The 27,206-nt window shown below is 51.9% G+C and overlaps 1 protein-coding gene across 2 annotated transcripts in view; it reads left to right on the plus strand.

Annotated features, from left to right (window-relative positions):
* Positions 1-9,731: 9,731 nt before the first annotated feature.
* Positions 9,732-27,206, plus strand: part of FAIM2 (Fas apoptotic inhibitory molecule 2) — a 28,738-nt gene continuing 11,263 nt past the window's right edge. Inside the window, exons 1-11 of one of the 2 annotated variants that reach the window (XM_016201258.2) lie at positions 9,732-9,822; positions 12,990-13,182; positions 15,869-15,972; positions 16,396-16,460; positions 16,867-16,920; positions 22,637-22,687; positions 23,016-23,055; positions 23,786-23,823; positions 25,087-25,174; positions 25,382-25,477; positions 27,125-27,178. In XM_016201258.2, the coding sequence (XP_016056744.1) occupies positions 9,808-9,822; positions 12,990-13,182; positions 15,869-15,972; positions 16,396-16,460; positions 16,867-16,920; positions 22,637-22,687; positions 23,016-23,055; positions 23,786-23,823; positions 25,087-25,174; positions 25,382-25,477; positions 27,125-27,178 (798 nt within the window). In that variant the 5' untranslated portion in view covers positions 9,732-9,807. The remainder of the gene's footprint in view (positions 9,823-12,989; positions 13,183-15,868; positions 15,973-16,395; positions 16,461-16,866; positions 16,921-22,636; positions 22,688-23,015; positions 23,056-23,785; positions 23,824-25,086; positions 25,175-25,381; positions 25,478-27,124; positions 27,179-27,206) is intronic. The other variant, XM_016201259.2, reaches the window with a different exon arrangement.

Below are 27,206 nucleotides of genomic sequence, written 5' to 3' on the forward strand. Positions count from 1 at the left end.
CCAGAAGAAAGCACACCTGTGTTTTAACCATATGGTTTTCTTTGGTTTTTAGAACTAGGTAACTATTTTCTTTTAAAATTTTCTTATTATGAACATATATTAATTACTTAAATAATTGGTAAAAGCAATCTGTATTAATACATGTTTTAAAAAATCCTGCCTGGTTTTCAAATGCCAGTTAAAATGCCAATTCCCCCTGAGGGTTCTCCAGGCCTTCCTTTGTATCACCTTCCTCTGCTGTGATTCCAACTATAGCCAGGCCTGTACTGAGTTTAACTGTGGGCCTGTTTTCTCTTCTCTCCAGAACCTTGAGCGTGGAGCCTGCATCTCAGCATCACCCTAGGGCCTGCTGCAGTGCCTGTCACCTAGGGGTTCTCTACACATTGTGGAATGGAAGATTGAGGCAATCTAGAGCTGAAAGGCTCCAACTAGACAACTGAGACTACATCAAACTAAAAAGCTTTTGTGCAGCAAACAGAACAATTAACAGAGTGAAACAGCAACCTATAGAATGGGAGGAAAATTTGCAAACCATACATCTCATAAGAGATTAATATCCAAAAAATATAAGGAACTCCTACAGTTCAATAGCAAATAAAACCACCCAAAATGATTTGATTAAAGAACAGATAAAGGGCCCAGCAGTCTGGCTCAGTGGTTGAGCATCGACCTATGATCTAGGAGATCGAAGTTCAATTCCTGGTCAGGGCCCATGCCTGGGTTGTGGGCTCCACCCCCCGTGTGGGGCTTGCAGAAAGCAGCCGATCAATGACGCTCTCATCATTGATGTTCCTATCTCTCTCTCCTTCTCCCTTCCTCTCTCTGAAATCAATGAAATTTTTTAAAAAATATATATCTTTATTGATATCAGAGAGAGGAAAGGAGAGGGAGAGAGAGAGATAGAAACATCAATGATGAGAGAGTCATTGATCAGCTGCAGCCTGCAACCCGGGCATGTGCCCCGACCAGGAATCAAACCCGGATCGCCTGGATCCTAGGTTGACGCTCAACCACTGAGCCACGCCCGGCCGGGCAATGAAAATATTTTTAAAAAATTAGTTTAAAAATAATAAAAAACAAACATAGGATTTGAACAGACATTTCTCCAAAAAAAGACAGACAAATGGCCAACAGGTATAGGCACACCTCAGAGAACTGCAGGTGTGATTCCAGATCGTTGCAATTAAAGCCAGTATCACAATAAAGCAAGCTGTAATCATTGTGCTGGTAGAGAGCCTTGCCTTCAATTTGTAAAAAATGCAACATCTGTGAAGCTCCATAAAGCAAAGCACAATAAAACAAGGTCTGCCTGTATTATGAAAACGTGCTCAATGTTACTAATCACCAGGGAAATGCAAATCCAAACTATGATGAGATACCACATCACATCTGTTAGTTTCGCATGTGAAGAACTCGGAACCCTTGTACACAGTTGCTGGAAATATAAAATGGTTGCCATTGTGAAAAACAGTGTGGCAGTGACAGTTTCTCAAAAAGTTAAAACTAGAACTACCCTATGATCCGGCAGACCTACTTCTGGGTATTTATCCAAAAGAATTGAAACCAGGATCTCAAAGAGATATTTAGGCTTCCATGTTCGTTGAAGCATTATTCATAATAGCCGAGATGTGGAAACAACCTAATTGTTCATCAATGGATAATTACATAAAGAAATGTGGTGTATACATCCGGCATATTATTCAGCCTTAAAAAAGAAGGAAATCCTGCCATATATAACCACATGGATGAACTCTGAGCACTTTATGTTAAGCTGCATGATTCTACTCTTACGAGGTAAAAACAGTCAAACTCAGGGAAGCAGAGTCCAATGTTTGTTGCCAGGAACTGGGGGTGGGGGTGGAGAGTTGCTATTTAATGGGTATAAAGTTTCAGTTACGCAAGATGAATAAGTTCTAGAGATCTGCTGTACAACACGGTGCCTATAGTTAACAATGCTGTATTGTACACTTAAAAATTTAAGAGGGTAGATCTCATGTTAAATGTTCTTACCACAACAAAACATTAAAAAGAAAGAATTGAAAGTTCTCCAGAGGCACTGACCCCGGTACATTTGCCCTCAATTCTAGCTTCAGTCCCTGCTGTAGGGGTGCAGACTGTTTCTCTTGCTTTCTTTTCTGGGCTCCCTCCAGCCCTTTTGGGACCCCCAGTGTGACAGAGCCCTTGGCACAGCCTGCAAGTCAGGTGTGAGTATGTGGGGTGGAGGAGCCCACGGATGGTTGCTGGGCTTTGGTGGTGGCCTTGTTTGGGAAATTGGACCCTGGGCCAGCTCATGCCTGTCTCCAGAAAGTCTGCAGATCTGTCTCATGCCTGTGACTATCAACTGTTCAAGGAAATGATTTTTTTTTCTTCTTCTTAAATGAGGCTAAGCAAACACTAGAAATGGGCCTGAGACGTCCTCCAGACTTCACTGTCAAAGTGTCACAGAGAACAGGCTTCAGGGCCTTGGTCACACACACCACTGAAATATTTACGAGGTACTTGGCTCATGAAACAGAGCTTTCCGCTCAGGAGAAAGGAAAGGGACATTGCACGTGTAAGGAACCTACAACATATCACACCGCTCAGGGAGTTTTACTTTCATCATCGAAGCCTCAGGCTCAATGAAGGAGCTGACATTAACCCCACGTAAGTGGTTAGAAAATTGAGTGTCTGAGGCAGGACTGCATGGTGGCTGAGCTGGGCTCTGGGGTTGGGCTGCAGACTACCAGCTGTGGGAGATGTTGGACAAGTCACTTAACCTCACTAAGTCTCAGTTTCCTCATCTGTACCATGAAGATCATAAGAGGACCTACCTTTGCTGTCAAGACTAAATGAAACAATCCATGTAGCACACTTAGCTCAGCGTCTAACATATGTTAGCTCAATAAATGTTAGCTTTTACTATTATTGCCCAGTCACATCCCTGCTCTCCACTGTTCCCAGGTCCCTTTCCCCACCACTGCCTCCTTGGCCAAGAACCATCCTCTGGGGATGGCTTGCCCCCCTGCCAACGACCTCCTGGAGGCTGAATGCTTACCCAAGGAAATACATTTCTAATGGTGAATCCTTGAACCTGGTATGGTGTTGGCCAAGGGTAGAGGGCTGGAAAGGGGGTCCCTCAAACCGTACCTCTTGGGCAGTTGTCTCATGTGCCTGCAAATACAGCTCTTGCCTGGATCAGCCCCCACCACACACTGGTCTAGGCCATCTTGGGATAAGCATAAAATTGGTTCCTCATGTTTTCCTTTTGCCATGCCTTTATTTGTGTGCCATTCTGGTTCCCTGAAGGGCCTCCCTTCCTATCTCTAACACTGTCTTTGCTGAATCCTATTTTTTCCTTCCAGATGCAGTTCAAAAGCCACCTTCCCCAGTCCCTTCTGATCTCCCAATCAAATAGGACCACCCTTTTTTTGAACCTCCCAAAAATCATGTATGACTGATTATCATGCGTTTGCCTGAGGGGCATTGGGGGACAAAGAGCTATATCTCTGCTACACCTGACATTCCAGAATTTTATGGTTCTTTGGAGCCTGCAATACAAGTCAGTGCTGGTTATAAGCTTCTGAACGATGAAGAAGATGGTGTCCATTCAACACACAGTGGGTGCATTAGACTGTTAGTTCCTTGAGGGCGTGGATGGGTGTTCCGCATCTTTGTCTTCCTAGCATTTACCACAGTACTGGCACATAGTAAGTTCTCAGTAAAGGGTTCTGAATGGGTGTTCACAACAATAGCTCTCAGGCCTACCATGTCAGGCACTGTGTCCATATGTGAGCACATCAGGTCTTCACAATCGCCCTCTGAGTCAGGCATGAATATTCCCCACAGGGTTGGGATTTGTGTCTTTGGTGTTTGCTGCTATACATACATCAATGCTTGAGATATAGTAGGCTCTCACTAAATATTGGTTGAATATTGGTTAATAAGTATCCATTTTACAGATGAGGAAACTGAGCTCAGAGAGGTTTAATGACTTGCCTAGGTTACTCATCTAGTAAGTGACAAGGTCACCTCTTTGCACCCAGATGGACCTGATTCCAAAACCCGTGCTCTTCACCACTGAACTCTACCAGGAGGAGGAGATGGGGTGGGGCTAGAAGGATCGAGATACGCAGTCCTCACTTTAAGGAGCTCTCCATCTGCTGGAGAAGCAGAAGGGCACCTATATATAGCACAGCATGTGACTGTAGCAGAACCTGTGACTGTTTCAGGAATCAGGGAGGGCAGGCCCCAACACCAAGACCCCGAGGAGGGAAATGACTTCTGGAGGGCCGGGATACTGTGGAGGGCAGCAGAGCAGGGGGGGCTGGGCATGAGGAGATCAGAAATCGACTCTACACTTTGCTCCTCTGACCCAGTTCCTAACAAGAGCCCCGGAATGATGGGCTGGAAGAGGGGAAAGGGAGAGGCAGGAATGTGGCTCCACACCTTAAGCAATCCTGCAGCCGAGAAGAAGGGTGTTGATGCTTGCCAAGGCCTCCTGTCCGTGCCTTGGAGACTGTATCTGGGCAGGCAGTGCGTCATGACGTGAGGAGGGTGAGGAGGCAGGAATGGAAACCTCCAAAAGAGGAGTTGTGCAACGGGGCTGTGGCTGGCCAGCAGGATGTCTGGTTCTTTGCTATAGGGCTGCTGGGGGGAGGGGGAAGTAGGAAAGGCCTGTATGGATAGCAGCGAGAGTCATAGGGGTCTTGGACCTGCCCGGCAATGACAGGCTTTGAAATTTGTGGAGTTAGCCATGGCTGAGGCACAGGTACACTCAGCATGGCACGGCGGGTTGGGATGCCAGAGCTCAGCTGGGCCACCACTTCTTGCAGAAACCTGCCTACTGTGAGCAACCTGGGCTCTAGGGCCTGCCTCTGCCCCACCCCATCACTGGCCTCAAAGGGACAGGTTCTCTCTTCACCCTGGGGAGGCAGAGGTGGGGGGCAGAGGCTGGTGCAAGCTGGGCGTGCAGGTCCATGGTTAGGGGTTATCAGTGAGGATCTGGGAAGAGGTGCCTGGGTAGCTCTGATTCTGCCCACTTAGGACTCCCAGCTCCTCCCCCATGCTCAGTCTAAGTTCCATTGACACACTCTTGGGCTAATGGACTCTTCTTACCTTGGCTTGGCCTCCAAAATGTCATGTAACTTTGGGTATGTCATCATCTTTGGCTTTTTATTTCTATGGCTATAAAATGAGAAGCATTGCCTCTGTCCACACCTTCAGCCCCTCCTCTCCCTGGCACTTGTCCCTAACAGAACTGGCCGGCAACCAGAGCAGAACAGTGGAGCAGGATGGGCCCTCATGGCGTAGGCCTGAAAGGAAGAGAGAGGAAACAGCTGGGCCCACACCTCCCAGCCCCCCAGAAGCAGCCCTGAAAACACTCACTTAGGATCTTTGAATCCCTCTACTCACCACAGTCCGGTGGAGGTGATGAAGGGAAGTTCTGGAGGAGGAAAGAACTTCCTCCTGTCTTCCCCAACCCTCAGATGCTGCCGTGGGCCTGCTCTCCCCACTTTTCTCTCCTTAGCGCCATTTACTTGTGGTTACATACTGATGACCAAAGAGTCCCAAACCCCCAAATCCAGTCCAGTCCTCCACAGCCACACTGCTCAACTCCCTGAGACCAGGGTTTCGCTGCAGGGTAGGAAGAGAAGTGAAATTCCCCTAAAACACAGTGTGTGGTGCCTAGAGCTGTAGAAGGCCTGCTGGGACCTCTCTCCTGGACATCAGGAGCCTCTATCCGATTGCCTACAGGACATCTCCACCTGGGTGTCTCAAAGGCACCGCAAACTCAGCCTGAGCCCACCAACATGTCAACTCCATCCTTCCTTTTAACAAGGGCACCATTCTCCCAGAGACTCAGCCTCCAAACCTCCATCCCTTCTGACTCCTCTTCTTTGTCCCATGTTCAGCCTCTTCCTGAGTCCTGTCAGTCCTGCCCTAAGCTGTCTGCCTCTCCCCATCTTTTCTGCCCCTGGATCATCTGTCTTATTTTTAAACTGTCAAACACATATAGAACACGTGTGTGCCTGGCTACATTCTAAGTTCTTTAGCAATATGAACTCACCACCTTCATGTTACAGATGAGGGAACTGAGGCACAGATAAGTGCAGCATCTGGAGGGCCAGGAGGGCCAGGATTAGAGCCCAGGCAGCCTGCTCCAAAGTCCGGGCTGCCAGCCTCTGTCCTTGTACAAAATCTGCACACTCGTCCCCGCACCCTCAGTGGTGCCCTTATTCAGTCCCTGCCACGTGCTGCTCACAGGCTGGTCCTTCTTCCCTTCTTGTTTAAGGAAACACTTGAATGGCAAAAATTACTACAGCAGTTCGGTCTTTCTGAAGCATGACTTGGAGCACGTTATTTCCTGCTCAAAACACCTTGAAATTTGCCCTGGCCGGTTTGGTTCAGTGGTTAGAGAATCGGCCTAAGGACTGAAGGGTCCCAGGTTCAATTCTGGCCAAGGATACATACCTCAGCTGCAGGCTCCATCCCCGGCCCTGGTTGGCGCATGAGCCGGAGGGAGCCAATTGATGTGTCTCTCTCACATAGATGTTTCTCTCTCTCTCTCCACCCCCCTTCCACTCTCCACTCTCTCTGAAAAGCAATGGAAAAAATATCCTTCAGTGAGGATTTAAAAAAAAAAAATTAATACACCTTGAAATTCCCCCCACTGCCCCACCTCGTGCAAACAGAAGAGAGCCCATCCCTAGACTAGAAATTCAAGGGTGTGACCCCAACAAGTTCCCCTGGGGAAGCCCTCGCTGTTGCCCTCAGGCACCCCTCCCTCTACCTGTCCTGCATCACCTGCCCCCACCCCAGCACATGGGGTGAGCTCTGAGTGGACCTTTCTTCCTCGAACAGAGGCCGCAAAGCCTGATTCCTCTTGCAACCACCAAAGCGTCTACCACAGTGGCACACAGAGGGAGGCGCGGCACATGCGATGAATGAATAAGTGAGACTGAGCCGCCCGTGAGGGTGGAGATCAATTATTTCACTAGAGCATTTGCAGAACTCTTACGGCCAATCAAACAGCTCACATTGGCACTATGTGAAGCACTTTACATACATCATCATTTAATCCACTCTACAACCTTAAGAAGTCAGTACTCTCTCTGTCCCTCATTTTACAAATGAGAAAACTGGGGCTCAGAGATGGGAACTAACTTGTCCAGAGTCATGGAGCTTTGAAGTAGAGAGGCTGGGATTCGAACCAAGGCTGCCTGACTCTGAGGCGTGCTATGGACCACACCTTGCTGCCACCAGCGGCCAGAGGAGTGTTACACAAACGTTCTAATATCTAGGCAATGTCCAAAGACCACGTAATGGAGGCCTATCAGTGATGTCAAGGTAACAGAGTCCAACACCTGAGAAACATCATAGCACTGACTATGTCAAAAGGTCTGAGGAATATAAAGATATTGTATAATGTACTTTAGTCATTCAAACATTTATTAAGCGCCTACTACTATTTTAGCCCATGAATGTAGAACAATGACAAATCTCCCCAAAACTCCTCCTCTCATGTAGCTGATATGCTAGTGAGAGACGGGGGTGGGGGGTGGGGGGATGGACTAAACAAAAAATATATGTCAGAAGTGACAACTGCCATGGAAAAAAATTAAGCTAGGTTAGGAAAAGGGGACTGTCCAATGAGCTGGTGGGGGGAGGTTAAGGGCTACTTGTATAAGATCAGGAAGCCCTTCCCAATAAGGTGATGTCTGAACAGAGACATGAAGTGAGGGACTGAGCCATGCAAAAATCTATAGATATTCCAGGCAGAGGACACAGCAAGTGCAAAGACCCTGAACTAAGAGTATGCTTGGCCCAGTCAAAGAATAGTCAAGAGGAATGTGTGGCAGGAGCAGAATGAATGTGTGGCAGGAGGAGAAAAGGAGCAGGTGAGATTACACAAACATCTGAAAATGCTGAGGCCTACATAAAGTCAGGCTCTGTGTCTGGGTAATAGTAATAGCTGGGGTTTATTGAGTGTGTTTCACATGCCTGGTACTCAGTACTGTTGACATAATACCTGCTAGAGACAGGCTTCCTTGGAGTCTAATGGGGAGGCAGATAAAGAAGCTCCACAGTGCTATGTGACAGGTGTTATGCCAGGGTGAAACTACAGGAAAAAGCATCTAACCCAGATTAGGGGCCAAGGAGGTTTCCTGAAGGAGATGGCACTTGATCTATCAAACAGGAGAAGGAAAACATTCCAAAACACAGGTGTGGAGAGGGAGGGGCAGGCCAGAATCTGGAATGGCCAGGCAGAGCTCAAATAGCAGTGCGGGGGGGCGGGGGGGGGGGGGGGCTGTGCAGGGACAGCTTGTGGGAGGAAGAGCTCCAGGAGCAGGGCTGGGAGGAGAGAGGGGACAGGGAGGGGGACAGGTTTATAGGGGCTTAGAAAGCCTCTGGAATGGGAGGCCCAGGCTTAAGTGTGTGTGGGGAAGTTGGTGGTTATGGAGTCTGGGACAAAAGGCAAGTAGAGGTGGAATAAAGCCTTCAGTAATTTACCTGCCTACCCAGGGCCCTGCTTTCTCACAGGTCATTAGGTGGTCCAGCTGGTTGTTAACAGGGAAGCAGAAGGTAAGGGGACACCCCCACCTGCACCAGTCCATCCTGTGAGGTTCAGATCCTTCTTTTAGGCAGTTCTCTGAGTCTTCATGCTGGGGCAGCCTCGGACGCTCTGGGAGGAGGCATAAACTGTGTGCCCACTGCCATAACCCGTGTGTCTTATAGTCAATCTAGGATGGACAGAGCTCCGCTGTCACCCTCCTTTCTGTTGGAGATGCTGCAGCTCAGAGAGGTTAAGGCCTTGCCAAAGTCACGCGGCCAGTAGGTATCTAAATTGGGACTTAAGCCCAGCTTTTGAGATCGCAAGCCCCACAGTAACACTGCGGTAGCTGCGGAAACCAGGGCCTGGTGATGGCCGAGCCCCAAGGACAAGCCTGGAAAAGGCAATGGGCAGGCCCTGGGATGGGGGTATGATGGAGATGGGGTGATTGATGCTGACAGTGGAGGCAGAAAAGGAGCAGCACAGGGGTTTGGAGAGCCTTTGAAACAGAATTAGAGGTGTCCCCAGAAGCACCTGGTAAAATGTCCCAGCAGGAGTATAAAGAACAGAAACTGATCTTCCCACACCATGTCTCTGTGACAAGGCATTAAGGGGCCTCTCGCTCCCATTTCACAGATGAGAAAACAGAGGCAAGGAGAGGTGTCCACCTGGCTTGCCTAAAGGTCCATAGGAACTTGGCGCCTTGTTAGAAGCCGGGGAGGGTAGACAAGCCGTCGTCGGAGACTTTTCCCAATCTACCGCGGATGATGAAATAGAGATAAGAGGGGAAATGGAGATGGAGGCAGAAATAAGGGCTGCATCCAAAGGGGGCGGGGAAAAGAGGCAGGGGCACGGGCAGAGCCTGTTAGTGGCAGAGATGGTGGAGAAATGAGGCCCCGACACTCAGCTCCAGTTACCCGCAGGCAGCATCAGCCGCCAGGGGTGTCACCGGGTCCCCGCGCCTCCTCCCGCCCGCACGGACCTATCCATTTGGGCTGCTGCGCGGCGCGCGCCCCGGGTCCGGGGGTGGGGTGAGGGAAGAGGGAAGAGGGGCCTGGAGGAGGGGGCGGTGCACCGCCTCCTCCGCCGGCTCTCGAGTCCGCAGAGGCCTCCTCTGCAGCCTTCGGACCCGCCCCCGTCCCCTCCTCCCCCCGCGCCCGGATGGTACGTTCCGGTCCGCCTGGCCCAGCTGCAGTGGATGTTGCTAGAACCCACGCGGAGAAAGGAAGAGACGCAGGCAGGCTGCCGGGACCCCTTCCCCAAGAGACGGCACCATGACCCAGGGAAAGGTACCGGCATCTCCCCCGCCTGCACCATCCTCCATCCTCGGGCTTCCCGGCTCCCTGTCATCCTCGGCAAGCTCTCTGAACCATTATAAGCATCCTCCCCTGGCCCTGGTGGAAAGGTACTCTGTGGTCCTTGCTGAAGTCAGAGAACCAAAAGACCCATTTCATGGAAAGGGTCCGGGCCTCTTCCTGCCCACCAGGCTCACCTCTCCTCCCCTGTCTCCCTTCCACCCCTTGCTTTCACATCCCAGCGCCCTGCACAGACGCCCAGCCCCCCTTGAAGAGTCAGCCTGGGTGTCCGTGTGTGTATGCGTGTGTGAGTATGTGTGTTCGCCAGGGTGAGCCCTGAGGGGCACTCCTTATCCAGCATCCCCTTCTGGTCCAATTCCAACCCTAACGTTAGCTCATCTTTCGTGCCCTCCACAGAAACACCCCCCACCCAACTCCCTGTTATTATTCCACATCTGGATACATCACCTGGGTTAAGGGGTTACTATGGCAACTCTGCATCAGGATGCTCTAATTTTTGTTTTGGTTTTGGCCAGTCAAGGACTGGATGGGACCAGATAAAATGTCTTCTCTTTTTTTCCAGTTCTAGGCCTAAAATGTAGGGGAAGCGTTGGGGCAGAGAGTTGGCTGGCCTAGTAGGGTTATGTAACATCAACAGCCTGTGGAATTATACAACCACCAGGGCCTGGGGTGAAGGGGGAGGGTCCTCTGGCCTTCTGTTTGGGGGTGCTAAGGATTGAGCTGAGAAAACAGACAGGGACCTCCCTTACACTCCCCTTCTTTTTTCTGAGATGAGCTCAGAGCCAATGGCAGCCTTGCCTGGGCTCTCAGACCCTCCTCTCCCTGTTTTTAAGCTCATCAGGCCTCAAAATGATGTCACTGGGTGATACCACCTCCTGCCATTGGGCAGACCTCACTGGGAATGCCAGGTGTGTGTGTGTGTGTGTGTGTGTGTGTGTGTGTGTGTGTGTATGGGGGGCAAAGCCCAGGAGACTCTAGGTGACTGAGTATCAGGGTGGGGGCTGGTGAAGGGACCAGCTTGGACAGGGCTGAAATCAGAAGTGATCATCCTTTTCCCAGGCATGAGCCCTGGGTCTGGGCTCAGAGGACCTTGTTCCGGGGGCTGACCCTTGGTTCTGGGCATTACCCTTGTGGTCTGGGTGATCATGGAGGTTGGGAAGTGGGAAGGAAGCAGATGAGCCAAGGCCCCATTCCCACAAGCCTAAGCTTGGAGGCCCTTCCCCAAGGAGCCTGGAGTGGGGGAGGGAGGTGTTCACCTTTGTGAAAATTAAAGCTCCCCTCTCTCCTGATCCTCCCCGTCCACTCCCTACCTCCACCTCCACCAGGCACTTTGCTGACCCTGCTTCCTGTTCTGGGCTGAATGTATTACCCCTGCCTCCTCTGCCTCTCGCCCCCAGCTTACTCACAGGCTTTCTAGTGATGGAATAGACCCTTCCAGTTCAATGGTCTTCAGGGCTGGATGAGAGCAGAGATCTGGTGCTTGTCCTACTCTGGGCTGCCTCAGCTGGATGCACCCTGCAAAAAGGGCCTCTGCGGCCTTCCTCAGTAGCCCTTCAGGTTTAACACATTCATTTTGGAGTCAGACCTAAGTCCTGCTTTCTAAGGCTCAGTCCTTTTGTTACTGTTTCAGTTTTCATACCACCCCTCCACCTCAATCTGCCCTCCTCTGGTAACATCATTCAGGCCCCCAGAGCTCACATCCTTTCTCCAAAGCTAAATACGTACATTGTGGGACAGGGGGCACATCTGAATGTAAATGGACTTGAGTTTTCAACCTGCCACGGTCACGCTTCTCCCTGGACCTATTTCCTCATCTGTAAAATGAAAGAAGGGGCTAAATTAGATGCCTTCCGAGATCCTTCCAGTAGTGACATTCTGTGATTCTCTTCTGATTTAGTCTGAGATTCCAGTAGACAAGGTCAGAACAAAACTCTCAGTGGGGCCTCTTGTCCTTCCTCCGCTCTGCAGTCCCCATTCCCCTTCCTCTTTTCTCCCTGTTCTCCCCCGCCTTCAACTTCCCCGCTTTCCCATCCTCACTGTCCTTGGTTGTCTTCAGCCCAGCCAAAGGAGGCCAGTCCCAGTGGATGGTGCCTGGGCTCTGCAGCCCAGTGGCCACATGTGGCTCTGTGACCTTGGACGGGTCATTCTTCTCTCTGATCCTCAGTTCCCTCATTTTAAAACAGAGGTCAACCTACAACTAGCAAGGTAGCAGGGAGATTAAATGAGAGAACTTTTCATTCAATAATATTTTTGAGGGCTTACTGTGTGCCAGACCCCTCATTGGACCCCAGAGAAACAGTGGAACCATACAAACCCAATCCCTGCCCTGGGAACAGTCACCACCAATGAGCGGGGTTCCCTAAGAATTTTCTCCTTTCTCAGTTCTCATCCCAGTTCCAGTGTGTGCCTGGCCAGCCCTGGCCCTCCTGGAGCCCAGTTCTCCCATCTATAAAATAGGGAGATTCCCCCCCCCCCCCGCTTTATTGGGGTATAAGAGACAAGTAGAGATTGTATATATTTAAGGTTTACAACTTGATGTTTTGATATACATTGTGAAATTATCACCACAATCAAGCTATTTAACATATCCATCACTCCACATAGTTCCCTCTTTTTTTGTGGCAAGAACACTTAGATCTACCCTCAGCAGATTTTAAGTTCACCAGACAGTATTGCTAACTATAGTCACCATGCTGTACATTAGATCCTCAGAACTTCTTCATCCTGCAAAACTGAAACTTTGTACCCCTTGACCAACACCTCCCCATTTCCCCCATCTCCCAACCTCTGGCAACTACTGTTCTCTGTGCTTCTATGAGTTTGACTTTTTAGAGTCCACATGTAGTGAGATCATGCAGTATTTGTCTTTCTGTGACTGGCTTATTTCACTTGGCATAATGTCTTCCAGGTTCATCCATGTGGTCACATCTGGAAGGATTTCCTTCTTTTTTTAAGGTGGAATAATATTTCATTACATACATAAACCACAAAAATAGGGAGATTCTTGTCTGCACCCCCTCCTTCCTTGTACAGGTGACAAAGTACCTATAAAACTTCCAAAATTGAACAGAAGGCTTGGTGAGGAGGGCTTGGAAGGCACCTTTCCCTAGTAACTGCCTCTCTCTGCCTCTATCCCACAGCTCTCCGTGGCTAACAAGGCCCCTGGGACCGAGGGGCAGCAGCAGGCCAACGATGAGAAGGAGGCTCCAGCAGTGCCCTCAGCCCCGCCTTCCTATGAGGAGGCCACCTCTGGGGAGGGGCTGAAGGCAGGGGCCTTCCCTGAAGCCCCTTCAGCTGTGCCTCTCCACCCCAGCTGGGCCTATGTGGACCCTAGTAAGTCTCTCAGCTCCTGGAGGCTGTGGGATCAAGGGGAGAGGTGGGCTCGCATGGAAAACTGGGTAGAAGGAAGTTGCCCAGAAATAGATGCACTGTATGGTTGTTGTATGAGGCTCTGTTGTCAGAGGTTTGAGATTTGGAGGACTGTTCGGAAGGTAGGTCAAGGAGGACTCCATGAAAAGGGAGAAACACAATGTCTGCAGAGTGCTTTTGGATGGGGACCAGGGGACTTTTTCAACTCACCATGCTAGGGCAGAGGGGACAGATCCAGGGAGGAAAACCAGGGGCTAGTCTAGAAAGACTCTCCTAGAAGAAAGGGGTGCAGAAAAGGAATGAGGGGGAGGACAGAGTGGATGCAGGAAGGGGTGCTGTTGTGCTGCAGCTGGCCAGGCTCCGCGTGAGTGGGGTGCAGTGTGTTTACTTGATTTGAAACCTCAGTGGGGACACATCACCATGGAGGCCCCAGGAGTGTTGGGGGCCAGAGGCCTGAGGATCCACTGCACCCATCACTCTCCTGTCTCTCTTCCCTTCCCCAGGCCCTTGTTGGGGGCATGATGTGGGAAGGCATGGGGGTGCCAGCTTCAGTGTCCGTCACAACTAGGCATCATTCATAGGCAGACTCACCCAGGCTGATGCCAGTCCCTTGCAGACCCAGAAATGTAGCTAGTAGGAGCCCCTGTGTTAAGTTGAGCAGCTTGTGGGAGCTTTGCCTCAGGGCTGGGAACATATAGCTCCCCACAAGCTGTACAGAAGGGCCCCCTCTCAAATCTTCCTCAGCCCCTTCAGCTTCCTCAGGAGCCCCTCAAGGCCCCTCCCCCACATTGTCAACCTCCACCCCCACCCACAGCAGAATTCTAGAAGGGATCCCAGGGACAATGCCTTAGCCAGACTCTACCCACAAGGAGTAGTCACCATGGTCAACACTACTCACCACAAAACCTCTCGTCCTAGACCTAAGCCGAACTATGCCACCGTGAACAACTGGAGGGCCAATGAAGGTCTGGTATTTGTGGGAGCCCTTCTCGTTGCCTCAGATGCCCACAGGACTGGTTTCTCTCCTCTTTTCTTCCCCTCCATGGCCTGGCCGTTCAGACCTTGGTGGGGGGATGCAGACAGAAAGAACATGAACAAGAAGTGAAGGATAAGAGAGTGAGGGTGTCCAGGCCCCAGGTTTACAATAGGTCCTCCTCTCTCCCCTCCCTCTTTGCCCATATCCTGGTTGCCAGAACTGGCTGCCTTAAAGAATGTTTTCCGAGGAACTGTCAGGACAGGAAGTCAGGTCATTTCGGTCAACATGTGGCAAACATTTACTAAGTGTGTCCCAGGCACTGTGTTTGGCACTGAGCTCATTTCTGAGGATGCATCTATTTGCAAGACCTGCCCTCACAGAGCTGACTGTATAGACAAGTAAACAGACAACTTCCATACAGTGAAACAGATGTAGTGATAAAGGCCTGGGCAACTTACCTAACCTGCCTGACAGTCAGGGAAGACTTCCTGGAGGAAAGGGTATCTGCCTTGAGCCCTGAAGGATGGCATGAGTTATCCCGGTAAAGAGGTAGGGAAATGAGTGTTCGAGGCTGAAATAATGCACTGTACAAAGGCCCAGTATTAAGAGAACACGTGGCCGAGAAAAATGGCTGAAGAAAGTAGGAAGGGATAATGGGAAGTGATGCTGGAGGGCTCATGAGAGGCTGTGGAGGCTTTCTTAAAGAACTTGAACTTGAGTGAAAAGCAGTGGGGAGCTATGGAAGAGCCTGAAGCAGGGCAGTGCCGTGGTCAGCTTTGAAAGACCAAGACTGAGGCTATTACTGTGGAGGGAAGAAGTACATGGAAAACTGATGGAGACAGTGAAGGAGAGCAGAGTGGACACATGTGAGGCCTCAGGAATGGCCCAGACAAGGGGCACAAGGGGGAGGGCACATAGTCGCTGTCGGGCACAGAGAACCACAGGCTTTCACTTTTATCTCGTTTCATCCCCAGGAGGTGGGTTCACTGACCCATTTCATAGACAGGACTCCGAGAGGGCTGGTCATTTGTTCACGTTCACACAGTTGGTCTCAGAGGAGGAGGCAAATATGGGTCTGTTTGACTCTGGAGCCCATGCTCTTCTGAAAGCCTGAGCTCTGGGACCAACCCCTAAAACTTCATTCCCACCCACAACCCACTTCTTGCCCTGCCCTGGCTTTATTTCCCCTCCAGTTTCCCCCTGCCCTGGTTCCCAGCTGGAGCACCAGCAGGTCCACCCATCCAACTCGTCCCGGTTTCCATCCCAAGGGCCTTAGAGCAAGCTGGGATCAGGACCTTTGACCCTGGGATGTGCTAGGTTGTCCTGGAATTACATCTGTCCCTCTCTGATTCTTTGCCACAAGGAAGACCAAATGTGCAGGGAGGCGGTGGGGGAGACAGAAGGGAAGGGTCGCATTTGTGTGTCAGAGCGTAGTCCCCAGGTAGCCCCAGCTAGGGTGGAGGGAAGAGGAAGGGGGATGGCGGTTCACTCTCAGGACTCAGAACAGGCAAGATGAGCAGCACTGCGGGGAGAGATCTAGAGATGGAGCGTGGGGCTGAGAATGGGGCCGAAGGGAAAGGCTTCGGCTGGTGCAGAGAGCCAGTTTGACAAAGGCAGCTCTGAGCAGCGTTTACAGGTGTTGCAGCTCTAACGGCCTTCCCCATACCCACCCAGGCAGCAGCTCCAGTTATGAGAGTGGTTTCTCCACAGGACACCATGAGCTCTTCACCACCTTCAGTTGGGATGACCAGAAAGTTCGCCGAGTCTTCATCAGAAAGGTAACTGCCTCTCCCCAACTCTCTAGAACTGAGGAGCTGGGTGTGGGGAGCCCCTTGAAAAGCCCCTGGCCCAGCCCTCTGCTGCAGAGGCCACAGTTTCGCCTTCTCTCGTGATTCCAGCTGACGGCACCTGCGGGGAAGTACCTCCTTAGGTCCCACCACTGCCCCTGCAACTCCTAAATACACCATCTCCCCTCCAGATCTGGGGGGCCCCTTCACCTATGGGTGTGGGCTCTGGGCCGTCTTTACTCCCCTTTTACTTTGTCCTGGATCTGTTCCACTGACCCTCAGGAAGGAGGGTGGAGGGCATAGGATGCGGGTCTGGAGAGGAGATTGAGTCATAGGGAAGCTGGGGCCTCCCTGAGCTTCGCTGGGGACCTGATCTTCCCTGACCTCAAACAAGGAACTCCCTCCCACCCCCAGGTGTATACTATCCTGCTGATCCAGCTGCTGGTGACTTTGGCTGTTGTGGCTCTCTTTACCTTCTGGTGAGTTGGCATTGTAGACCAGCACCTTCGGGGGCTGGCTGTGGCCAGGCCTGGGGTGGGGGTCCCAGAACCAGACTTCTCTTGGAACATTTGCCTGAAGAGATTTGTGTGGGGCAGTGGGCCTCCTCGTGCCTGGGGAGAACCTTAGACAGTGCACACATAGGAGTCCTGCAACCAGTGTAGGGTGGACCTGCTGCCTCTGGGCCTCTCTCAGATCCTCCAGCCCCACACCCAGCATTTTGAGGTGTAGCCTGGGACTGTGGCTGGGCTTCCTAAGCCCCCAGGGGTGCACCCCTTCTTTCTTTCTCTCAAGTCCTATGAACTGGGGTGGGGGGAGGTGCAGATGTTGAACCAGAAATAGAAACAGAGGGTAAATTTTTGTTCTTTCTCCCTCCCTTCTCTGCAGTGACCCTGTTAAGGACTATATCCAGGCTAACCCAGGCTGGTACTGGGCATCCTAGTGAGTATATCCCAGGCCCCCAGGCCCCTTCCCAGAGAACCCTCAGCCACACAGGGTGGGAAATCTCTGTTGAAAGAATACAAGCCCATGGCCTCTCCCCACTCAACAGGAACTGTTCTCACAAGTGTGAGACCAGAAGGGCCCTTCTGAGGTGTTTAGGTCTTAGGAAGGGAGGAAGTGGGTGTAGGTTCTGGTGCCTGCATAAGGAGGGAAGGGTGGGGCTGGGGCCATGGCTGGAGAGACTCAGACCTTGGCCCTGAAGAGAAGGGGAAGTGGGAGACACAGTGGCTCACACTAATAATAATGTTGCTACTCTTATTAACGTTGTTATTAATGCTTACTAATTGAATTATTAATTACAGAGTGCCTAATAAGGGCTGGGCATTGTTCTATGTGCTTGATGTATGGTACTGAATTCATTTCTCAAATCTACAGGGTATGATTACTACCAGAGAGGTTAAGTAATTTGCCCAAGGTCACTCAGCTAGTTAGTGGTGGGAGCTGGGATTCAAACCCAGAATTTAGGTTGAGGCTTGTGCTCTTAATCCCTCTGCCTGTCAGACTCCCTTCCTCTCAACCCACTCAGCTCCTGATTGTTCTATACTCTTTAAGGAATGTGGCAGGTAACTGGAAAGAAGAGGTTTGATGGTGTAAGTGATTCTGACCCTCCTATCTGGGCAATGAAAGGGTCATCCTGGACAATTCTGCTCTCACCAGAGTCTCCTTCAGCACCTACTGTGAGCCCAGCTCTCTACTGGGGCTGCTGGGGAGGAGACCTCTGCAGGGGAGGGTCATGAGTACATAAAGCAGCATGTGAAAGACTGGGGTTCAAAGGAGGAGACGAGGGAAGGTTCGTGAGCCTGCTACACCAAGCCCTCAGTCCACATTGGGGCTGCACCTCAAAGGATGGAGACTGGAGTGGCTTAAGCAACAGCATGGCAACCAGACTGCATTGGTACATTTAGTAAATTAAGACTAGATTGTCAGAGGGCCAGAGGCTCCATGCAGGGAATCCAGGATATCTCAGAGAACATGGGGACTTATGGGGTAGAGACTTTGAATGCCTGGCCAAGGAGCTTGCACACTGGGGCTGTCCCAGGCCTGTTCACAGAAAAGGATCAGGTGAGAACGTGGGCTCACCTCAAAGCCTGCTGGACCACCCAGTCCCAGAACAATCCTAGAGTGGCCTAGAGTTCACACAAGCCAGCCAAAGGCTGATGGGAAGGAGACTCCTTCTGCCTCTGGGGCTCCTCAGAGAAACAGGGAAGTGAAGGGATGTCTTGGTCAAGTTGGGGGTCTCAAGGGAGGAGATGTCACACCCAGAGCCTTTCTTAGGGCACAGGAGACAGGGCTTGTCTGCAGACAAGGCAGGAGGCATGCGTCTTGGGGAACTGGGAGGCACTGTGTGGTAAAGCTAATGAGGCCCCAGGGACTGCCACCCAGGCCAGCTCACGCAGCAGGTTGGCATGGCTCCCAGCACGTCAGCACTGCCTGGCAGCCTCAGGTGTCTTGAGAACTCGGGAATGGAGTCCCCAGGCCCTTCGCCAGGCCCTTCTATGGGAGGGTCTGCAGGACACCATGTCCCGAGCAGATGGTGGCAGGGGGACAGCCCAGATATGAGCAAGCTTGGAAGTGGAGGCAGAGTCCACCCCACTGAGAGTGGGCAAGAGTATCTGGCCTCTGAATGGTGAGCTTTATCAATGCCTCCTCTACATCTCAAGGCAGAAAACAGGGATGCCCTCCCTGGCTCAGGGGTGGGAGGGGCGGAGAGAAGTAGGAAGCGGTCCCGGACCACGTGCTTTTCATGGGGTGTCACAAAGCCTTCAAGATGCTTGAGAATCCCACCACCACGATGCTGCCCTTTTATCCAGAAAAGCAGCCTGTGGCTCTGCCTGTCCTGCCCCTCCTCACCCTCAACACCATTCACCCTGCCCCCTGAATCTGCCTCCTGGTCTGAGGCCTCTAGTAGTCTCACGTCCTCCAACATATTAAGCCCTTAAGAGAAATAAGAGTAAAACATCTCCTTTTTTTTTTTTTTAATGTGTGAGGCATTGTGCTAAGTGCTTTACAGATATTTTCATTTGATTCTTACACCAACCCTACCAAGGCAAACAGTATCATTACCTACATTTTACAGATGAGGAAATCGAGGCTCAGAGAGAAGTTATTGCTTCTGAAGCCACATAGCCATGTTTTTCTGATGGCAAAACTCTAGCGCTTGCCCTTGGTGCTCTGCTGCCACCCCCGTGGCAGGCAGGGAGGACACTGGCATTAGACGCTGGCCTCCACCTGAGCCGCACTCCTCTGTCCTGACACTCTGTAAACAGACCATGGCTCCAGTCCAGGCCCTGGGGCCCGGCTCTGCCACACAAGTCAGTCTTTCTCTCACTTCTGCTGTGACTCATTTTCTGCCCCCTGGGAGGGCAGCCTTCTAGGCCCCCCCCCCCCAGCTTTCTCAAGGCCCTAGTCATCTCCCTCGGTGAGCTCTTGCCTTATTGTCTGATTGCTCCCTCTGAGCCACGGCAGTGGGAACTGTGGGCTTCCCTGCAGTGGGAATAAATAAGAGCTATGGGGTGGGGATGGGGGTGGGGTGGGGGAACCAGGCAGAGGAGGAAAAGGCAGAGACCAGAGCTTGGGTTGGCAGAGGCTCAGAGCCTCTCCAGGAAGCTGTCAGTCTTACCACGATAATAACAACTCCCACCCTCAAGCCCTTACTCGTGCCAGGCCCAGTGCTAAATGCTTGATGTGCATTCTCTCATTCGAACCTTCTCGCAGCCCAGTGAGTTGGTACCGATATTCCTGTTTCCAAAGGAGGAAACTGGGGCTCTGCAATGAAGTAATTTGTTCAAGGGTGCGTGATAGTAGCGGCAGAGCTGGGATGTGACTATGTCAGGCTCCAGAGCTGCGCCATAACCCCAGGTTGTTGGTCCCTCCGTCTTTCTTCCTGACTACTTGTCTTGAGGGCTGAGGAGCTATGGACCAGAGAGAAAAGGAGACTGGACCCTTGACCTCAGGAGGCTTCCATTCTGGTCAGGGAGACAGGACCCACACCCAGGACACATGAAGACAAGGCATTATTGTTGATGAAGCAACTGACTAATGACTGAAGCGAGTCCCAAAGAGAGCAGATGCTGGGCGGTTTCTCAACCAGGGCAGGAGATTCTACTGTCCCGCATGGAGCAGCATGTGCAGCAGCCCTGGCCCTGGTGCTAAGAGCCCCCAGTCACTGTGACAAGTTCCACATCATTTGAGAGCCACTGAAGAATAGGAAAGGGTGGTGATGGAGGGCTCCTGTTCACCAAACCAAATAGGCTTGTTTCAACTCTACAATCCCTGTCCTTCATTTCATCCAGAAGTATTTAAAGATCCCCTAAGCAGTACCCGGCCCTGGGTTAGAAGTTAGGAATACACAATGAGCAGGTCTGTGCGATGTGGGGGTGCAGGCTTCAGTTGAGGTATACCCATGGCACACGCACAGAGGAGGCCCCTCCAACCCAGACCTCGGGCATCCTTGCCAGTCGGTCCTTTCTGGCAGGAGCAGAGTGTGAGGTGCAGAGGGCAATGAGAGGGGAAAAGGGAGGGGTGGAGTGTGGTGAAGGATGGGCTGGGGTGGATCATGCAGGGCATCGCCAGGTCTTTGAGAATTTTAAACGGGAGTCCCATGATCGGATCTGCCAGCAGCTTGGAGGGTGGAAAGTAGGGCAGGGGGCAGGAGGACCAGAGGGAGAGAGGTGGCCCACCAAAAGGGATGGTAGTGGGAATGGAGAAGAGGGGACGGATTTGAGAGCTGCCTGGGTAGGAGGGTCGACAGGTCTAGGTGATTAGTCAGGCATGGCAGTGAGAGTCAGGGATGATGCCGAGGCCTCTGGTTGGGTAACTTGAAGGGTGCATGTCTTCTGCAATAGGGATGCAAGAGAATTGCAGAGAAGAGTACAAATTTGGGTCTAACCTGTTGAGTCTGGCACATTTCTGAGCAGCCATGTCTGCCTGGTAAGCAGTTGGATATTCAGGTCTTAGGTTGAGAGGGAAAATCTAGATCAGAAATACAGGTGTGTAAGTCATGAGCATTTGCCTAATAAAGGCAGTCCTGTGAATGAGTGAGCCCACCCAGGGAGAGCATGAAGGTAGACTTTCCCCACAGGACCCTATGCATGGAAGGAAGGAGGCATATTTAGAGATGCTCTGAAGGAGACTGAGGAGTGGTCAGGGAGGTAGGAGGGGAACAAGCATGGATCATTATGGAACCAGGGAGACGACGAAGAGAGCAGATGTTGAGGAGAAGTCAGGTAAGATGTAGACTGACAGATGTCAGTTGGACTCAACAAGGTCACACAGACACAGCAAAGCCAGCTCTCATTAAGTGAAGCTAGGGTCAGGTTGTTGGGTTGGGGAGTAGTTGGGGAGATGGAGAAGCCAGTGAGTGGAGGTAACTTTTTCAAGAAGCTTGGCTGTGAGCTGGCCAAGATGGCAGTAGCTAGAACCAGGGAAGATGTTGATTAAAGATGGAAAACAGCTAAGGAGGTTTGTGTGGGTGGAGAGGTAGCAGTTGAGGGTGTGGGGCACAGACCCCAGGCCAGGGGTATTGGCCTGGCATGGGAGGAGGGACAGGAGGAAGGACACGTAGATGCATGACATGATGGTTGCAGGTGGCAGGCAGGGAGCCAAGGGAGCCCTACCCCATCTCAGATCTTTCTGGGACACATCAGGCCAGACCATGCAGGAGAGTGAGGGAGTCTGGGAGGTTTGCGGATGGGGAGGACGGTTGGAATTGCTGCTGTGGTGTATGAGTGAGAGAACAGAGGAGGGAGATTGGGAAGGATGGCAGGTGCCATGTTGAGAGCCTTCTGGGTGCTGGAGACCATGCACCGGTGTGAGCATGCTCTACCCTTGGGTCCTCAGCCCCCTTCTTCTATCTCCTGGACTGGCCTCCACTTCCACTGCTCTTCAGAAAATCCTCAATCCTCAATCCCTATCTCTGAGTTGCACCTGAGCTCCCCGCCAGTCTCCCACTGGACATAGCCACCTGTTCCAGAAATCCATGCCACAGGTACTTCCTGCTTGTGCCAGGCACTGGCAGGACAGACAAGAGCCCTGCCCCTGCCCCTGCCCCTGCCCCTGCCCGTAAGGTAGACCAACAATAAAGTACCTAACAAGATCGTTGTGGGGAAGTTCCAGGCTGGGAAGGGCCTGAAGGAGGCAGTGTGGGGCTGGGACTCTGGAGCCAGAGTGCCTGGGTTTTAATTCCGCCTTTGCCACGTGGTAGCTGCATGACCTTGGACAAGTCATCTGACCTCACTGTGCCTCAGCTGTTAAGTGAAAAACATGCTTCATAGAGAAGATATGAGGATTACATTAGTTAATATCCATAAAGCACTTAGCACTCTGCCTGGCACATAAAAAACAATGTATATGAGCTTTTTCTTTGAAGCAATAAGATAGTATCCAGGGAGGCCACTGTGGATTGATTAGGTGGGATGGTCAGCTGTCCTATGGCACCCAAGTATTTCTAGAAGTAGGTTCATTCTATTCCCTTTCCTCTCTTTTAGAATTGGACCACCACCCTGCCCATTGCTAAGTTCTAGAATGACTGTAGCCTTACCCCAGTCTCTGTCACTTTGTCTGGTGCCCTGTGGGGGTGGATTGTGGGGTGAGCAGGGGACTGGGTGGAGAGGCCTTGGGGGATAATAATTAACTCACTGTTCATCCGTCTTTACAGTGTTGTATTCTTTGTGACCTACCTGACCCTGGCCTGCTGTTCTGGACCTAGGTATGAGGAGCAACTTGGGGGAACATGAGCAGGATCTTGGACATCCTCACCCTGGTCCTGCCTGCCACCAGTGTGCTGTGCACCCCTAAGAGGGCCCCATCCCTCTGTGGGCTCCATCATGTAGGCCTGCCCCTCCTTCCTTTACTTAATACCTCTGAGATAGGAGGAGGTGAACAGACAGATGGGGCACATGAAACATGACTAAAAAAAGAGCTTACAAAAAGTGGAGAAGGGGTTGGGCAGAGACCCCTTCTCCCTGCAGGGGTGACCCAGCCTGCAGCTGCTGGCACCCCCCACACTCTTCTGAACACAGTGACTTGCCTTACAGGAGACATTTCCCCTGGAACCTGATTCTCCTGACCATCTTTGTAAGTGATCTGGCAAGACTGAGGACAGATGCTGAGTGGGATGGAGGGAGGGAGGAAAGGGGGTGGACTTCAAGGGCTAGGAAGTCTAGGTTGGGATGTCTAATGTGAGGTCACTGGGGGAGAGGGGTACTTTCAGCCCACTTCTTGCACAAAGACATCCCACCCTTTTTCATTCATTCTTTCTTTCTTTTTTTAAATATATCTTTATTGATTTCAGAGAGAGGAAGGGAGAGGGAGAGAGAGAGAGAGAAACATCAATGATGAGAGAGTCATTGATCGACTGCCTCCTGCACGCCCCCCGACTAGGGGTTGAGCCTGCAACCTGGGCATGTGCCCTGACCGGGAATCAAACAGCGATCTCCTGGATCCTAGGTCCATGCTCAACAGTTGAGCCACGCCCAGCTGGGCTTTCCCACCCTCTTTCCAAATGGGCTTAGTCCCCCCCACCCCCAATCCACTGCCTTTTTTCATTGTGATTTTGTTTTTAAGAGGTTTGCATGGGGCATCCAAGAATTATAGATAATGAAGGGTGGAAGGTCTTAGAAAGGGGGCAGAGCAGGGCTGCAAATGAAAGACAGGCACAGCGGGCGTGAGGCCTGTTGGGATGCAACTTCACCAAGCCCGACTCCTAGAAATGTGTGTGAGTGAAGCCGATTGTGTGTGAGCTGGACCTGGAAGTTGTCTGGGCCCCAGAGTCTGAATCCTGGAGCATTTCTCCTTTTCCTTTCAGACCCTGTCCATGGCCTACCTCACTGGGATGTTGTCCAGGTAAAGGGGGCAGGTGGTTAGGGAGGGGTTTTAGGGGGCCATAGGCCAGGCATAGAGCCAGGGACAGCCGCACCATGGGCGGAACTTCCCCCCAAACTCCATCCTCCTGGGAGCATTTGTGGGTTTTTTGGTTTTGTTCTGTTTTGTTCTTTTAATTTTTATTTTTATTTAAAATATTACAAATGTCGCTTTATCTCCCCAATGACCCGTTCCACCCCATCCCACCCCCCTCCCCAGTCCCTCTCCCCACCATTGTCCGTGTCCTTGGGTTGTGCATATATGCATATAAATTCTTTGGTTACTCTCTCCTCCTCTACTCACCCACCCTCCTCCCTCCCTCTGACATTCGTCAGTCTCATCTATGCTTCCATGTCATTGAATCTGTTCCGTTCATCAGTTTATTAAGTTCTTTAGATTCCACATATAAGTGAGATCATGTGATGTTTGCCTTTCTCTGCCTGGCTTATTTCACTCAGCATAATATTCTCCAGGTCCATCCATGCTGTCCCAAAGGGTAGAAGAACTTTCTTCTTTACAGCTGCGTAGTATTCCATGGTGTAAATGTCCCACAGCTTTTTTATCCACTCATCTCCTGATGGGCACTTGGGCTGTTTCCAGATCTTGGCTATTGTAAACTGCACTGCTATGAACATAGGGCTGCATATATTCTTTCTGATTAGTGTTTCAAGATTCTTAGGATGTATTCCTAGAAGTGGGATCACTGCGTCAAAAGGCAGCTCTATTTTTAATTTTTTGAGGAACCTCCATACTGTTTTCCATAGTGGTTGCACCAGTCTGCATTCCTGGGAGCATTTGAGTAGGTGAGGGGATTCAGGCATGCAGGAAACTTTGGCCTAGAACCCTCTCCCCACACACTCTGCTGGACAGCACCCCTAGGACCTGGCTAGGTTGATGGGGCAGGGTGGGGGAGTCCAAGGTGGCCCCTGTCAGACTGCAACTAAAAGGCCCCAGACTTGAAATTATGGAAGTTTCCACCTCTAGGCAACAGCACAAACCCCTCCACACCCCCATTCCCACCTCTCCAAGATCCTTCTAACAGTATACCAGTCTAACATATTGGGGAGGTCAGGGCCCAGGAGAAAGGCCAGGGAAGCAGGAAGAGGGAAGACCCTGGGAAAGGGGAGAGGGTGGCAACGAGAGGTCATGAGATCTGGTCGGGGCAGAGGAGGGTGGGCCTGGGAAGAGGGCACTGGGAGACCAGAAGCCCCGCTGGCCGCTGAGCCATGGCCTGCACTCCTGCAGTTACTACAACACCACGTCGGTGCTGCTGTGCCTGAGCATCACGGCCCTCGTCTGCCTCTCTGTCACCATCTTCAGCTTCCAGACCAAGGTCAGCTCCTGGGTCTGTGGGCAGGGAAATGGGTGGGGGCCTCCAAGCTTAGATCCCCAACTGATGAGAGGTAAAGGGGGTGAGCGGGGCCTGGGGACGCCACCTGGGAGAAGTGGTGGGGAAGGAATGCTGGGTTCTGGGCGAGCACTAGGTGATGGCCTGCTGTACAGCCTCAGCCCAGCTGCTGACCCCGCCCCGTCCTTGCAGTTTGACTTCACCTCCTGCCAGGGTGTGCTCTTCGTGCTGCTCATGACTCTCTTCTTCAGTGGACTCATCCTGGCCGTCCTCCTGCCCTTTCAATATGTGAGTCTCGGGGAATCTCAGCGAGCCCCATGGGGAAGGAGGAGGGCCTGCTGGCCAGAGGGTGCTATTTCCTCCCACACCCTCCAAAGAAGGCCTAGAGCCAAAGGCTCACAGCCTGCCATCCTGTCCAGCCCCTCCTGGCACCTGCCTTGGGCTTATTGGCAGTGTAAGCAAACCAACAAGGAGGCCTTTCTCAGCAGGCCTGGACACCTGCCTGCCCCACGGGCCACATCCGGCTTCACCTTTCCCATCCTCCCATTAGTGGGGAGGGGAGTGTGCCACGGAGCATTTAAACCCTTGGCACAAGGGAGCTCTGGAGCTCCATGGGGCCACCAGGCTCAGAGAGGTCCTGAGGAAGGACCTTCTGGGGCTCTTGGGGAATCAGCCAAGTCCAGAGGGGCAGACTCTAGGCAGCCAGGCAGGTAGGGGTAGGACAGTAGGCCCTGATCTTACCCCCACCCCATTGGATCATCCATAGGACCAGCCAAGTCTCAACTCTTTCACAAGTGTCCAGCCTGCCCTGGGAAACCCAACTAGGATTTCCCAGGACTCAGTGACCCATTTTAGGTACTAAGGCCTCTGCAGACGGAAAAGTTAGCATATTGAGGGCATCACAGGTGGGTTTGAGGTTCCGATGCTGGGAACCCAAGAGATGAAGCTGAATTATTGGACCCCTGCTGGAGGCTCAGTGCTTATATCTGCCCCTGCTCCTCTTGGTACTTGGTCACCCCCCACCCCTTTTCTTCCAGGTTGGGAGCAGCATTCTTCACCCCCTTCCCATCCCACTCAGCCCCCGCCTCCAGGGCATTGCTCCCAGTCCGGGACAGCGGGATTGGTTCTGGCATTTCCTTGGCTCTTCCCAGGATCCGGTTGACGAAGGGAGGGGCCGGAGCTGGTCTGGGGCCCTCTGTGTATCTAAGATGGGGGTACAGGGAGGGGCCCCAGAGAGTCAAAGAACCCTTTATTGACCGTGGGAAGCCAGGTCAAGTTGCTGGGATGCCTTTGTTTCCAGAAATCTTCTGTGGGAAGATCCCACAGTGGGCACAGTGAGGTGGTACCTCTCATAAGGTTTCCACACACAGCTGGGTGCCCCTGCAACCTTGGGGGGCTGAGACTGAAGGAATGCTGTTCCAGCCTCTGTAGGGAATCTCATTGTGCACAGCTGGCAGGAATTCCAGATGGACCCCACCTCATCCCTGAGTTCAAGTCTTTGTTCCCTTCCACCTGAGCCCCTTACTAGGACAGGCAGAACCTGGGAACTTACCACAGAGGGACAGACAGGACAAGGAGGAGGGAGCAGCCTCAGGCCAGCCCAGGCTGGGAAAATGACAGGAACCCGACAGGAAGAGCCACTCTGGTGCTGCCTGAGCCTGGGGCTGTGTGAGGAACCTGTGCCAGTCAGGTTGGGGCTCCCTGACAAGCCCTCCATGATCACTGTTATCCTGGGGTTCCCCCACCCTGAACACACAGAGAATCAAGGATCTGGAGTTTCTTAGGGACTTCTGGAGAGGATTGGGGGCAGTGAGGAAGGGTGCCACTGGGAAGGTTTGTCCCACATCCTCCATTCTCTGGACTGAGCCCTCCTCCCTGCCCCTCTGCCCCACTCCCATCTACTATCCCTAAGCCCATTTGCTGTCTGCCCCATAGGTGCCCTGGCTCCACACGGTGTATGCAGTGCTGGGAGCAGGCGTGTTTACATTGGTAAGTGTGGCTCCCTAGGGTTCTGCCT

This window comes from Miniopterus natalensis, chromosome 2 (assembly GCF_054644295.1).
Source record: "Miniopterus natalensis isolate mMinNat1 chromosome 2, mMinNat1.hap1, whole genome shotgun sequence".
Classification (NCBI taxonomy): domain Eukaryota; kingdom Metazoa; phylum Chordata; class Mammalia; order Chiroptera; family Miniopteridae; genus Miniopterus; species Miniopterus natalensis.